The sequence below is a fragment of the Natator depressus genome, chromosome 6 (genome assembly GCF_965152275.1).
Source record: "Natator depressus isolate rNatDep1 chromosome 6, rNatDep2.hap1, whole genome shotgun sequence".
NCBI classification, from domain to species: domain Eukaryota; kingdom Metazoa; phylum Chordata; order Testudines; family Cheloniidae; genus Natator; species Natator depressus.
This window is the reverse complement of record NC_134239.1, coordinates 125,033,570-125,047,931: the sequence shown is the minus strand read 5'-3', so window position 1 is coordinate 125,047,931 and position 14,362 is coordinate 125,033,570. Positions and strand designations below refer to the sequence as shown.

The window sequence follows — 14,362 nt, the reverse complement described above, 5'->3', positions numbered from 1 at the left end:
TAAATGCCAGAAGAACAATCCTCTTTCCAACACACGTACACTATTGCCTAGTGTAGCACAAGCCTTTAATTCCTTTTCCATTCGGAACAGCACAGCTGTCAAGCGAAGTGACAGCCTGTCAGCAAGGAGAACGCCCCCCACCCCCATGCCCAATTTACAGAGAACTGAATTACAGCACAGCAGTCCTGGTGTATTCTCCACAGGGCTGTTTGCCTCCATATGTTGTGTCAAAACACAACATGAATAAATGAAGATGTTCCTGGAAAGTATTTCATTAAGGGCTGGGAGAGATGGGCACACATGTCAATATCTCTTACATCACACCTACTCCTTCCAATGTGCCCCACCCTCTAGCTCCTGTTTATTACAGAGGGGCAATTATTTCAACGTTAGCCCGAGTAACGGTGCTGTGCTTTCATGTCTCATCAGAATACACATTTCACTGAGCTCTGTCTGCCTACATCCAAGTCACTTCTGCCCTAGTTACCTTAAACGGGAGGTCACCAACATACATCTGAGCAGGCATGGTATGGTATTTACCAGCGGTGGATTTACCAGGTCAAATAATGTTTTGGGGTTTTTTTTTTTTAATCGCTCCAGGAAAACCTAGTTAGTCTCCATTTACGGCATTTTCTATTTTAAAAACTGTTTTGTTAATGCACACCCCATTACACTTCATTTTAGTTACCTATTCTAATTGTGGTTACATATGGCTGCGGATTAATTTAGGGTTGTGCAAAGAAAAAAGTTAAACTGCAGTCGACATATTTAATATATATGATTATAAACCTGAGCATCACAATGTCTGTGTACATTTCGGTTTGGTATTTTCTTAAGGAGGTTATAGGTGTCATGACTCAGATGTCAGTTTTCAATATTTTATCAACAATAATCAAAAACATGGAATTGACAATAATGCAGAGCAGCCATCAGAAACATGCAGAGTTGCAGATTACCACTCCAGGTCCTTTTGGCCACGCAGCATCCTGTAGCAGAAGACCAATTTTGATGTAGCGGATAGACCAAGCCTATTCCTCAGTTTTGAATGGATGTATCCAACGTTTGAAAAGATTCGTTCTATGCCCACTGAATTTGCTGGACCACCAGTTCTATGAAGTCAGATGGAATATCAGCATTCTTCAAATACTTCCATCATGTTACAGGGGAAACTTTTTCCTTGATAGTGGATGAAAACATTGTTTTGGATATGGAGTTTCTTCTACTTTAAATGCAAGTAAATATGGCAGAAAGTCGGGATTTTTGCTGAGCAACCACTGCCTGGCAATTTCTTCTTGTTCAGCTGCCAATTTCTTTCCTGCATATTTTGGATGAAGGAGTTTGGTCAACATGTGTACAGGAGTAATGGCCTCATGAAATCTCTTTTGTACTTTTGCTTTGTGTGCTGCAAGATCTTTATCAGTAGATCCAACCATATTTCGCATGCAACAGCAATTGCTGATGTGTCCCTTTGGAGTGTGTCAAATGCCCCGGCAATTGGTTTCAACTGATTGATCAAGTTCTTTGCCTCTTGGTAAATACCTTGATTAATTATACCGACCACTCTCCAAGTTCTGCCTCATGATCACTCACAATCCTGAGATAATGTGGCTGATTTTTAATGTATGTTTCCAGACATGTTATTTGACTGTTCCATTGTGCGTCACCAGGGATTTGGGGTCGTACAGATCCTCGGCATTCTTTTAACCAAGCTGCAGACTGATGGTGATTGCGAAAATACTTTTGTAAAATCTACAACACGTGTCACCAAAGCACTTGGGGTAAGGTCTTGTCCAAGAAGATTGAGTCAATGTGATGCACATCCATACGTAACTAATGTGTCGTCATCTAGTTCCAAATCACTTCTGATACTTTGCATCGTTCTCTCATTGTCTGTCAGGTAGCTCTTACCACCACAACCACACAGTTCATTGGCTAAATCCTTGGCTTCTCTTGCCAGCATAGCATAGTACTTTTCAGTCTTCTTATTACTTCCAGTATCAACTGCCGATACATAAACCACAGTTTTCCCTATCTGCACCCAGTTCGCTATCACTGGGTCACTGTGCACATTACTCCAGCCATCTTGTATTAACGTAACTGCTTTTCCATGTAATTCATGGCATGCTTCCACCCTCAAACCATCAGTAACGGTGTCTATCAGTTCACCTGCCACCTGCTTTCAACTGGGTGCTTTGAAGCCTGGCCTTAGGCAGCAGATCATTGCTTGAAACGTTGGATGCTCAATAACAGAAAAGGGAACATTACAGCCATAAAAAAAATTCTGCAATTTTCAAATCTATCTTTCGTTTCAGTTCTGGAGTTGGTTTTGTTACCAACATATGCCTTCGTGGTTGAAAAACCGTGGCACTTCCTCCTCGTTGTCTTTGGCCAACCTGGATCTGGCTTTCTTTCAATGTGCTTGGCAATGGTAGTGCAGTATTGTCAATACCCTTTGTCCTTAGCAGCTGATTCTAATACTCGCACATGTTTAGCCAAAGTCAGTGGTTCCGGCATCTCATTGTTCTTTTCGCTGCATTTTGCAAAATGTTTCCTCATACGGTCCGCCTTCCCACTCACTTTTTCTTTGCAATTTCGGCATCTAAGACTCTCTGTGCCACCTTCCTGAACTCTCTCAAAATAACCATGAATTGGGTCAACCGGTCTTCCACCTTTGCGCATCTTGAAATATTTCAACATGAGTCACGGTACTCACATTGTTCAGCTCCAACACTTGCACTCCAGCCAGCCAGGTCGAGAGAGAGTACAGGACTGGGCAGTAGGTTTGGCAGTTTACCTCAGAGAGAAACTTCTCAACCTGGGAATCCCCCTTCTTTGTTTACTAAACAAACACCTAATTTTCACTGCTAAACACAGAAGGGGAACTCCCAGATTGAGAAGGTTCTCTTTGAAGTAGCCAAGACAACAGCACTCAGCTTTAAGTAGAGGCTCTTTTAGGGTTTATTTTATTCCCTTTCATTAGAACTAAACAGACCAGATTACTGCAAATCTAGTATCAGACTCTTAACTATTTTTCAGTCATTTTCATTCATGTATTCTAATAAAATCCCAGGTTCTCGATTTAAACCGGTATTCACCAGCTCCCCGGCCAACTCTGCATCCCAGCCCTGGATTAAAAATGAATTTCTCAGCATGGGGGGAGGAGTGGGAATCGCAGCCCCCTCTCATTATTCTGCTTCATTACAGGAGTCTCCTAACCCGCCCTTTGCCAAAGAAGGTGCATGATAAAGTGGGAGAGCACAAGAAAGCAGCTGATCCGTATACAGTAAAGCATGTAGCCAGAGAGCTGCCTACCCATTCCCAACCTTCCTCCTCATCTCCCCCCAACTCCAGATGACTGAGGGTACACAGAGATGCACTGCCCACACATAGCCCTTCGTCAGCAATACTGCGTCAAGCCTGGCACTCTGCGCCCCAGGAGGCCTGCACACTTGCCCTTTGCAAACCGTCATGCCCCGTTACCTGCCTGGCCGGTACTCTGAGCAGATGCATCTGCCCACCCTAGGCCAGCCCCTGCTGTGCTTACCCCTTCCTTAGCCAAAGCCCTCTCTGAAGTCCAGGGGAGCCTGGGGAAGGATGAATGACTGCAGGCAGCACCAGCCTGGCTGCTTATGGATAACGCACAAGAATTACCTTGGGGTGCACTCCCCCCCCCACATCTTCTGCCCATTTCAGAAAGAAAAAGGCCTCGGTTCACAGCGCTGGGGCTAGCAAAGGCGGAGGGGACACCAAGCACGCCAGTGCCTAGACACCACGGAGACGGGCGCTACAGAACAGCCCCGGGGGGGGGGGGGGTGGACAGACAGACTGGCTCCATAGACAGACAGACAGACCGACCCCCCCCCCCGGCTGGTTCCCAGCTGCAGGTCTGAGCCCTGCCCCCCTCTGAGCAGCCCTTGACCCCCTCCGGCGGCAGCCCTCACCTTGTGCAGCTTCCACATGGCGCCCAGGGCCTTGACCTCGTGGCTGGAGTGCTTGCCCTCCTCCAGGCACTGGTAGCACACGGGCACCTTGCACTGCACGCAGTACATGCTGTGGTTCTCCAGCTCGTGGTCCGTGCAGGTGGAGATCTTGCGGGGGCTGAGCCGGCGGCTCACCCGGCCCTGGGCCGGCGGCAGCAGGCGGTGCTTGGCCAGCGGGCCGCGGGGCGGGTGGCAGCGCAGCCGGCAGGGCTCGCAGTAGAAGACGTCGCACTGCTCGCACATCACCGTGGCCTCCTTGGGCGCCTTCTCGCACAGCTGGCAGCGCAGCGCGGCCGCCTTGCTCTGCTGGTAGCGGTCGATCACCCCCTCCAGCACCCGGTTCTTGGGGAAGCCGCGCAGCCCCCGCTCGTCCAGGATCAGGCTGCGGTGGCACTGCGGGCAGGTGAGGCAGGCGTTGCGGGGCACGGGGGCCAGGGCGGCCGGCGGCGGCGGCAGGTGGGGCGGCGGCGGCGCGGCCGGCGGGAAGACCCGCACGCCGTTGGGGGACTTCTGGCACGGGGTGGTGGGCGCGCTGGCGAAGCCGCCGTAGGAGCCGTAGCCGCTGTCCGCCTCGCTGTACAGGCTCATCTTGTCCAGGTCCAGGTAGTCGTAGTCGGAGACGCCCGAGGCCCGGCGGCTCTGCGGGGACTCGGCCTCGGGCGTCTGCACCAGGATGTTGCGGGCGCAGGCCTGGCACAGGCTGTGCGAGCAGGGCAGGATGAGGGGCTCCCGGTAGAAGGAGCCGCACACGGGGCATTTCAGCTCCTCTTCCATCTCTTCCATCGGCGGCGGGGAAGGGCGCGGAGCGGAGCCGGCGCGGGGAGTCTTTGCGCAGCGCCCTGGCCAGCGAGCGCCCGCCCGCCCGCACGCACCGCCGCCGCCGCTCCACTGCCGGCCCCCCGCCCCATTGGCCGCCGCCGGCCCCGCCCCCCCGGCGCCATTGGCTCGGCCCGCCCGCCAGGCTCCGCCCCTGCAGACTGCGGGGTGAGAGGGGGGCGCTGCGGGAGAAGGGGCGGCGGCGGCGGCGCCCCTGGCAGGTGCCGGCGGGGGGCGCGGCGCTGGGCCTGAGGGGCTCCGTTCCCAGCGGCCCCCCGCGCGGGACTCTCTCCGGGCCTCGGTTTCCCAATGCGCCCCTCCTGTTGGGCTGCGCGAGTCTGGCTCTCGCTGTGCAGCGCCGCGCACAGTTGGGCCACTGGCTCAGCTGGGGCCCCGAGGTGCCCTTGTCCTATGAATAAGGGCCCCCCAAGTTCAGCCTGCCCCTTCCTCCCTCCCGTCTGCTCCGAAGCCCCCCCGTACCCAGGCCCCTGCGCCTTCTGCGACCTAAAGTTGGCAGCCAGCCCCCCGTACTCTGCAGCAGCCTAGGGCAATCCCTTCCTTGGACAATTGGGCAGGGGGAAAAGTGGTCATCTGGTACATTGCCAAGACAGCAAAATCCGCTCTTCATAAGCCTCTTTATGAGCAAGGCATAACAATCCCCTCTGGTAGGGATGCTACAGCACCCTCCAGAGAAGGTGACATACTCCACCGGGGCAGGATTGTCTCTCTTCATTATTCCCCCTTGTTTTCAGACACTGGAGCTGAGACAAGTTTAGTACAAGTCTTACAGTCTCTGGGAGAGAGGTCTCGTGGGCTCCCCTGTTAGAAGTAGACATAGGGACTACAAAGGTCCCTGAACCTAAGCTGGAAGCACACCCAGAGCAAGTCTAGCACTGTACGTGTGTATGTGTGAATCTCTCCTTATTGGGTACATGTAGTCTGGTGTTAGACACAACAGAACACTTCACTGGAGTTTCTCAGGAAAGCTCCCTCGGTGAGCATTTGCAAAATAATGTTAACAGTTTTGCTTCTATCTTATCGCTGAGCTGTGTTAATTTCCTCTAGATATTATTGCAAAACATGCATCTTGAAATCCCTCTATAGTAAGATTCCCTATAAATAGCTGTGTACAGCATTGATTTACTTGGTGAAGAAATCTATAGGGTCTGGAGTAGGAAGGAAACTAATTGTTTCAAAATGCAGAGAACAAAAGTAGAATTTAATTTAAAAAGTGTCTTGCAACCTTTGCATGCTCTGACTTTTATAACTTAAAGCACTTACCGATTGGGGCACTGCCAATGTGTTTGATGAAAAAAGTAAGATATATAGAGAGTTCTACATTCTTGCAATGAATATGTTTTTCTTTAGACCCCCCCCATATGGTATTTACTGTAGGTCCTATACAAGAACTATATAGTGATACAAAATGTACTAGTCCAGCGGATAATCACAGAATCATAGCAATGTAGGTCTTGAAGAGATGTTGAGAAATCACCAGTCCAGCCCTCTGTGCCGAGGCAGAACCAAATAAACCTAGATTGTCCCTGATAGGAGTTTGTCCAACACGTTGTTAAAAATCCCCAATGATGGATATTCCACAGCCTGCCCTTGGAAGCCTGTTCCAGAGCTTAACTATCCATAGCGGTAGAAAATTTTTCCTATCTAACCTAAATCTCCCTTGCAGCAGACTAAGTCTATTACTTCTTGTCCTACCTACTGTGGACATGGAGAACAATTGATCACTGTCCTCTTTATAACAGCCCTTCAAGTATTTAAACTTTTAAGCCCTTAACTGTTATCAGGTCCCTCCTCAGTCTTCTTTTCTCAAGACTAAGCATGCCCAGTGTTTTTAACTTTTCCTCATAGGTCAGGTTTTCGAAACCTTTCATCATTGCTGTTACGCTCCTCTGGACTCTCTCCAATTTGTTCACATCTTTCATAAATTGTGGCACCCAGAACTGGACACAGTCCTCCAGCTGAGGCCTCACAAGTGCCAAACAGAGTGGGACAATTACCTCCCATACCTTATCATAGAATCATAGAATATCAGGGTCGGAAGGGACCTCGGAAGGTCATCTAGTCCAACCCCCTGCTCAAAGCAGGACCAATCCCCAGCTAAATCATCCCAGCCAGGGCTTTGTCAAGCCTGACCTTAAAAACCTCAAAAGAAGGAGATTCCACCACCTCCCCTAGGTAACGCATTCCAGTGCTTCACCACCCTCCTAGTGAAAAAGTTTTTCCTAATATCCAACCTAAACCTCCCCCACTGCAACTTGAGACCATTACTCCTTGTTCTGTCATCTGCTACCACTGAGAACAGTCTAGATCCATCCTCTTTGGAACCCCCTTTCAGGTAGTTGAAAGCAGCTATCAAATCCCGACTCATTCTTCTCTTCCGCAGACTAAACAATCCCAGTTCCCTCAGCCTCTCCTCACAAGTCATGTGTTCCAGTCCCCTAACCATTTTCGTTGCCCTCCGCTGGACGCTTTTCAATTTTTTCACATCCTTCTTGTAGTGTGGGGCCCAAAACTGGACACAGTATTCCAGATGAGGCCTCACCAATGTCGAATAGAGGGGAACGATCACGTCCCTCGATCTGCTGGCAATGCGTCTACTTATACAGCCCAAAATGCCATTGGCCTTCTTGGCAACAAGGGCACACTGTTGACTCATATCCAGCTTCTTGTCCACTGGAACCCCTAGGTCCTTTTCTGCAGAAAGGTCCCTAGTCTGTAGTGGTGCATGGGATTCTTCCATCCTAAGTGCAGGACTCTGCACTTGTCCTTGTTGAACCTCATCAGATTTCTTTTGGCCCAATCCTCTAATTTGTCTAGGTCCCTCTGTATCCTATCCCTATCCTCCAGCGTATCTACCTTTCCTCCCAGTTTAGTGTCATCTGCAAACTTGCTGAGGGTGCAATCCACACCATCCTCTAGATCATTAATGAAGATATTGAACAAAACCAGCCCCAGGACCGACCCTTGGGGCACTCCACTTGATACCGCCTGCCAACTAGACATGGAGCCATTGATCACTACCTGTTGAGCCTGACAATCTAGCCAGCTTTCTATCCACCTTATAGTCCATTCATCCAGCCCATACTTCTTTAACTTGCTGGCAAGAATACTCTGGGAGACCATGTCAAAAGCTTTGCTAAAGTCAAGGAATAACACGTCCACTGCATTCCCCTCATCCACAGAGCCAGTTATCTTGTCATAGAAGGCAATTAGATTAGTCAGGCATGACTTGCCCTTGGTGAATCCATGCTGACTGTTCCTGGTCACTTTCCTCTCATCTAAGTGCTTCAGAATTGATTCCTTGAGGACCTGCTCCATGATTTTTCCAGGGACTGAGGTGAGGCTGACTGGCCTGTAGTTCCCAGGATCCTCCTTCTTCCCTTTTTTAAAGATGGGCACTACATTAGCCTTTTTCCAGTCATCCAGGACCTTCCCCGATCACCATGAGTTTTCAAAGATAATGGCCAATGGCTCTGCAATCACATCCGCCAACTCCTTTAGCACTCTCGGATGCAGCGCATCCGGCCCCATGGACTTGTGCTTGTCCAGCTTTTCTAAATAGTCCCAAACCACTTCTTTCTTCACAGAGGGCTGGTCACCTCCTCCCCATGCTGTGCTGCCCAGTGCAGTCGTCTGGGAGCTGATCTTGTTCATGAAGACAGAGGCAAAAAAAAACAAACCTACAACAGTAAGCTTAGGGAGGACTAATGACCCACCAGAGTTTGGCAGAAAGCAGCACGTTTATTATACTGATAGCTAAGCTCAAAAGTAGGGTGGGGGGAGTCACACTCACACTCACATACTCACGCTCCCAGGACAGGCACGGCTCTGGAGATGTCAGGATCCTTCAAGGTAAGTGTCCCACAGCGCAGCGATGGACAGGGTGATGAAGGTAAGTCTTCCCGAGGCACGATGAAATGCAACGCGGCGAACCACTGGCCAGGCGGTCCGGGTGAAGAGCCTTCATGGGAGGTACAATCTTGTGAGTGCACTCCTGAGCACATGGCCCTTTCCCCTTTTAAGGACCTGCTCCTCATGGCCTGCGATTAGAGATGATTTGGCCACATCTGGTTGGTCAAGCTCCACCTCGGGCAGTGTCCATGCAGTGTCCATGCATTGGGCATGTGATCACTGCCTAATCAGTGTCAGACACCTTGTCTACCTGGGAGCTCTTCTGCTCTTCTTGCTGCTCAAGCAGCTCATTCATCCCACAAGCATTCCAGGAGGGAGGGGGAAAGCCACTTCACAGGTATTCAAAGAGGGAAAAGAGACAAAAAGGGGGTGGGGGGGAAGGTGTAACAGACCTTTTGAACATACAGGTTATACAGAGCATACAGATCACTGCTGCTCCTACAACATACCCCAGAATGATATTTGCCTTTTTTGCAACTGCCTCCCATTGCTGACTCAGAAAGATCTGACGCCCTCTAACCCCCTGATCCTAACCACCTGGCCACGTATTCCCCGTTTTGTAGCTGTGCATCTGATTTTCCCTTCCTATGTGAAGTACTTTGCACTTGTCTTTATTGCATTTCATCTTGTTGATTTCAGGCCAATTCTCCACTTTGCCAAGGTCTTTTTCAATGTTTGGGTCTAGGTTGAGCTGGATGGCCATAGGGCTTGAAGAAGCCGTATGCACGGAAATCATCCTTTAGCAAGAGGCTGAAGACGATTGGAACGGCTGTGCATAAAATAAACCAGGGTCACATGGACCTGGCCAGATAAGGGACATCTGGCAAATTTCAGCCCAAATGCTGTTGTCATCCAGATGAAACAGAAGTGATGCGCTGTGGCCCAGACCTAAGGATCCAGAAGTGCTTTTGTATGGCTCACAACACACGTGAATCAAGCCAAGCCATGGTGGTAGGACTTCAGCTCATCGGTACCACCTCTCCGCAGCCGGTCCATTGATGAGCACACCCAGAGCACAACTCTGCAGAGTCCACCACTCAGGTCATCCCAGCACACTCCTAGCACTGCAAAATTGCGATGGCCATGGGCCTATTAATGCTTCCCACAACCCTCAGAAACCTCCATCCTCAACGTACAGAGAAATCAGAGCATTGGTGAGAAATTAAATATTATGGCTGTATAACAACTCGCTCTAGCTGCCTTTGGTTAATCACCTGCAACTTGGCATAGTCTGCATCTTGGGTGGATTAAAGGGATATTGGTGGGAACTGAAACCGCCTCTAGTACAACTCACCAGCCATTTAGTTCAGAAATTCAAGTTGTGCGCCATGGTCCCACCTGCACTGAACTACCTTAGCACAGGGCAGAACCCTTGAATGGATTCCAGCAGGGCAGAAGGCAGCAATCCCACCGGGACCATACAACCAATGTAAACGTGTATTGTTACTGGGCAACATCTCCCCATGTTCTGCACCACTGCCTCAGACCTTGTTAACGTAACCCCGAGCTTCCACACGGTATAGACAGTGAATACCTTCCCCCCAGGAGCACCTGCACAGTCGCCAACGTGTCAATGGTGCCCTCTACGGAGCACAAATCTCTCCACATCGATCAGGCTGGAGTCAGGATGACCCAGAATCATGGAGAAGGACAAGTATTAGTGTCCCAAAAGAAGTGTCTGTAGCTCATCAACCATTGCTGCACACCATGTCTTCTCGCATGGCTGTCAAGGCCCTAAGATAGAAGACAAAACAGCATCACAAGGACCATAAAATTTAGTTCCTGCAGATGTCAATCAAATAGCATTGTGTGTCGCCCTCCATCAGTAAGCGCGCAGTGTGCTCATGGAACAGACCCAGATATTGACAGTGATTGTTAGTCTTGGCTAATAGGACATAGGTGGTGACACTCAGAAGACCCCAAGACTTGAGCAGTAGGTGGAGAGTGATAGACAATTTTGACTAGCAGGATATATGGAATGCACTCACGGACACACACCACTGGAGGCATTTGGTGGTGTGCATTTGTGAGAGTGTGAGCACAGCTGCCCGAGCAGCTTTGGTAGATATCGATAAGGTTAAAGTGGGATTTTAGTGGGGCTGGCTCACTGAGGTTGTGCAGATGCACAATTTGCAGGAGGTGGAACAAAGGGACGGCTCCTTGTGCCATCCCCACCATTGTAAATTCATGCAGGGCCATCCACAGTCGGGTGTATCTAAAATTTCAGGGCTCATCAAATTGCATTCAATGTGCTGGGAGGAGTGGGGATGACTTTAAGGCACACAAGGAATACAAGATTGTCCTTGAGTCGTACAAGGAAGGAAGAATAAATCAAGAGAGAGAAAAATATTTTTCTCTTTGCCCCCTCTTTCTATTTCTTCCTTCTTTTCTCCGTTGCTTTTACAGCGCAAGCTCACAGTGTATGGTGGTAGGGTTGCAAGCTAGTTTGCGAAAAACTGAGATGGGATTGAGATCGCCTCAACTTTTCTTCATGCAGGCTGGGCTTTTCTGGATTCCTTGCAGAAGCTCTCAATTTTTGCATATCTATTGAGAACAGTGGGGAGGAAAACCGGTATGTCCGCTTAATTCTGCTGGGTGTCCCTCATTTGCAGACACCCGGTATCTGCCCATGGTTGCTTCCACTAGCACATTTCTTTCACAGCTTGCATCCCTCTAGCTGCCCTTTTGCCTAAATGAAACCCTCCTTCCTTGTTTTGTCTGTCTGTCTGGTTTCGCTCCATCATTTGTCACTGTGACAGGTAGGTGCTGCTCTTTCTGTTTTAATTCCATGTGTAGCATGTAAATAGGGTAGGTATAAAGAAGCAAAGAGGATGGAAACGAATGCAGCCACCGGATTCTCTAAGAAGACCCCCGCAGTCAGAAACACGTTGCAGTTTTCTTTTTGACACAGTGGCTTCTCTCTTTACTTTTATCTCAGCAAGAGCGGAATAGTATCGTGCTTTGATGGCCTGCTCCTTACTCTTGTCCTGCTTGTTCTCACCCTGCGAGATGTACACGGTGTAGCTTAAAATCTGCAACAACTGCTTTCCCCAGCCTTGGGATTCATTAGAAAAATATCACTGTGATCAGCAATTAAAAGTGAAAGGAACAGGAAATTGTCTTGTTTTACAGGCTTTTGCTTTCATCATGTCTTGTTTGCCAGGTTCTCCTGAATAAGTAACAGGGGCAACCTTATCGCAGCATTAAAATGGCCCGGGCTTATGCTGCCGGAATGAAGAGGCTGTTATTATTTCTGTTGCAACAAAGCTGTGTTTTGGGGTGTGTGGAAAGCACCACCCGGCTGACGTAAAGTCAATAGGACTGTTCTTACGAATAAGTGCTCTTAGTAAGGGTTGCAGCATATCGTCACGTTTCCACAAGTCTTGTAACTATGGATCCCAACTTACTGCTCTCAACCATTCATAGCATGCCCCTATGCACCCTCCCAGTCCACAGGTGCGTTTACATTGTCTGCTGCGAATGCGGATTAAAAATCATGAACAACCCGTGTAGATATGGACATGAGCAATAACAGCTCCTCACAAGTTACCAATCATCCATTTGGCCAAGTTCATCCCCTAAAATCAACACAGTTATTATACCCTGGATGAATTTGGAATCAGGTCCTTTTCCAAAGGCTCTCTCATGACCTATTGTATTAAATACCCTATATTTCTGTGAGGCTTCTTAAATCGACAGAAAAACAAAGCCCAAAGAAGAGTCATCCTACAAAAACTCTGCCAGATAATCTCAGGAGTCTGGCCTAAACAAAAAAGGAGTCCAGTCAGACTCAAGGCTTCAACTCGGCCATCCCTCTTTGCATAAGGGATTCGATATGCTGTGAGCAATATTCCATATATCATGGGTTCGATCCAGTGTGGTACTAACTTGAAGCCAGTGACACTACTCATGTGACAGGTTTCAGATTAGCAGCCATGTTAGTCTGTATCCGCAAAAAGAACAGGAGGACTTGTGGCACCTTAGAGACTAACAAATTTATTAGAGCATAAGCTTTCGTGAGCTACAGCTCACTTCATTGGATGCATACAGTGGAAAATATAGTGGGGAGATTTTATATACACAGAGAACATGAAACAATGGGCTTTACCATACAGACTGTAACAAGAATTATCAGGAAAGGTGAGCTATTACCAGCAGGAGAGCGGGGGTGGGGGGGGAAACCTTTTGTAGTGATAATCAAGGTGGGCCATTTCCAGAAGTTGACAAGAACAGTGGGGGGGGGGGGGAATAAACAAGGGGAAATAGTTTTACTTTGTGTAATGACACATCCACTCCCAGTCTCTATTCAAGCCTAAGTTAATTGTATCCAGTTTGCAAATTAATTCAGATTCAGCAGTCTCTTGTTGGAATCTGTTTTTGAAGTTTTTTTGTTGAAGAATTGCAACTTTTAGGTCTGTAATCGAGTGACCAAAGAGATTGAAGTGTTCTCCAACTGGTTTTTGAATGTTATAATTCTTGACCTCTGATTTATGTCCATTTATTCTTTTACGTAGAGACTACGTACTACTCATGTGCTTACAGTTAGGCATGTGCTTAAGTTCCTTGCTGAATTGGGGCCTGCAGTGGGAACTGAGGGCACTCAGCCCCTCTCAAAAGTGCTCAGCACCTTGCAGGATTGAGCCCCATATGAATAGCAGAGTAAGCTATTTTGCATAGTGGCTATGGTTGGTGATTTAATATCCCATGGGAGTATTTTCCCCGGGGGAGTGTTGGTGCATCTCCTTGCACAGATTGTACCCTTTGAGCTGATGGAATGTTTTCTTTTTCCATCTTCCCATTTTATGTATTCTCTGCACAATTTCTCTGGACAACTCTAGGAAGAGCATAATTGGGAAACATAACATGAGGTGATCAGAGGATGTTCAGTCTGAAAGAACATCTGGTGCAGCCTCAACTTTCACTAAAGCGCTGGTAATCAGACTCCCATTCAGACCAGACATACAGTTTGGCTGGTGGGAGGTAACATGCCCCCTGGACTGCCCATCCATCACAGTGCTGGCTAAACAGTGATTCTGAATTTCCATCTGATCTGGGGAAACCTGTTCTTCTTCCTCAGTGATCTTTCACTGCAAATGTTTAAGGGACTGTACTGGTCAAAACAGGAGCAGTCTAAGCCATTTTACTGTGCAGGCAGAAATAGGTTTTGGCACCTCCCATCTGAGCGACCAAGCCAAAAAAAAAGAGAAGAAAAGGAAAGAAAACCACCACAATCGACCCATGAGCGGAGTAAAAATGGCTGGCCAAGCAGAGTGGAGCAAAACTAAATAAAAAAGCTAGTCTGGTGCTCCCTGGAAGTCGCCTCCCAGGGTGACTACTTGGCTTTCCTGGCCCTAGAACCAGCCTTGGGTCAAAATCAAACTCATGATGTCATGGCAGGGCCTTGTCAGTGCTGGAGCATCCTCGAGGGAGCTGGACGTGGCAGGTTGCAGGGAACTGCTTTCGTTAAACTGTTTCCTCATGAATAAAATGAATGCATGGGGGTTTGTCTCAGAGTCCCCGAACTCTCTGTCTCCACTTCTCTATCTCCATGGCAGAAACAGGCCTGGGTGTAAATGAGAATCTGTCTTTCTGTAGCCTCTGTGCCCTGTTATCATTATAGAGAAGTCCCCTACACT

At 48.6% G+C, this 14,362-nt stretch overlaps 1 protein-coding gene across 11 annotated transcripts in view; it reads right to left on the bottom strand.

Moving 5' to 3' along the window:
- Positions 1-4,837, bottom strand: part of TRIM9 (tripartite motif containing 9) — a 121,095-nt gene extending 116,258 nt beyond the window's left edge. For all 11 annotated transcript variants that reach the window (XM_074956530.1, XM_074956534.1, XM_074956536.1 and 8 more), the window contains exon 1: positions 3,942-4,837. In XM_074956530.1, coding sequence (XP_074812631.1) covers positions 3,942-4,763 — 822 coding nt within the window. In that variant the 5' untranslated portion in view covers positions 4,764-4,837. The remainder of the gene's footprint in view (positions 1-3,941) is intronic.
- Positions 4,838-14,362: the final 9,525 nt, after the last annotated feature.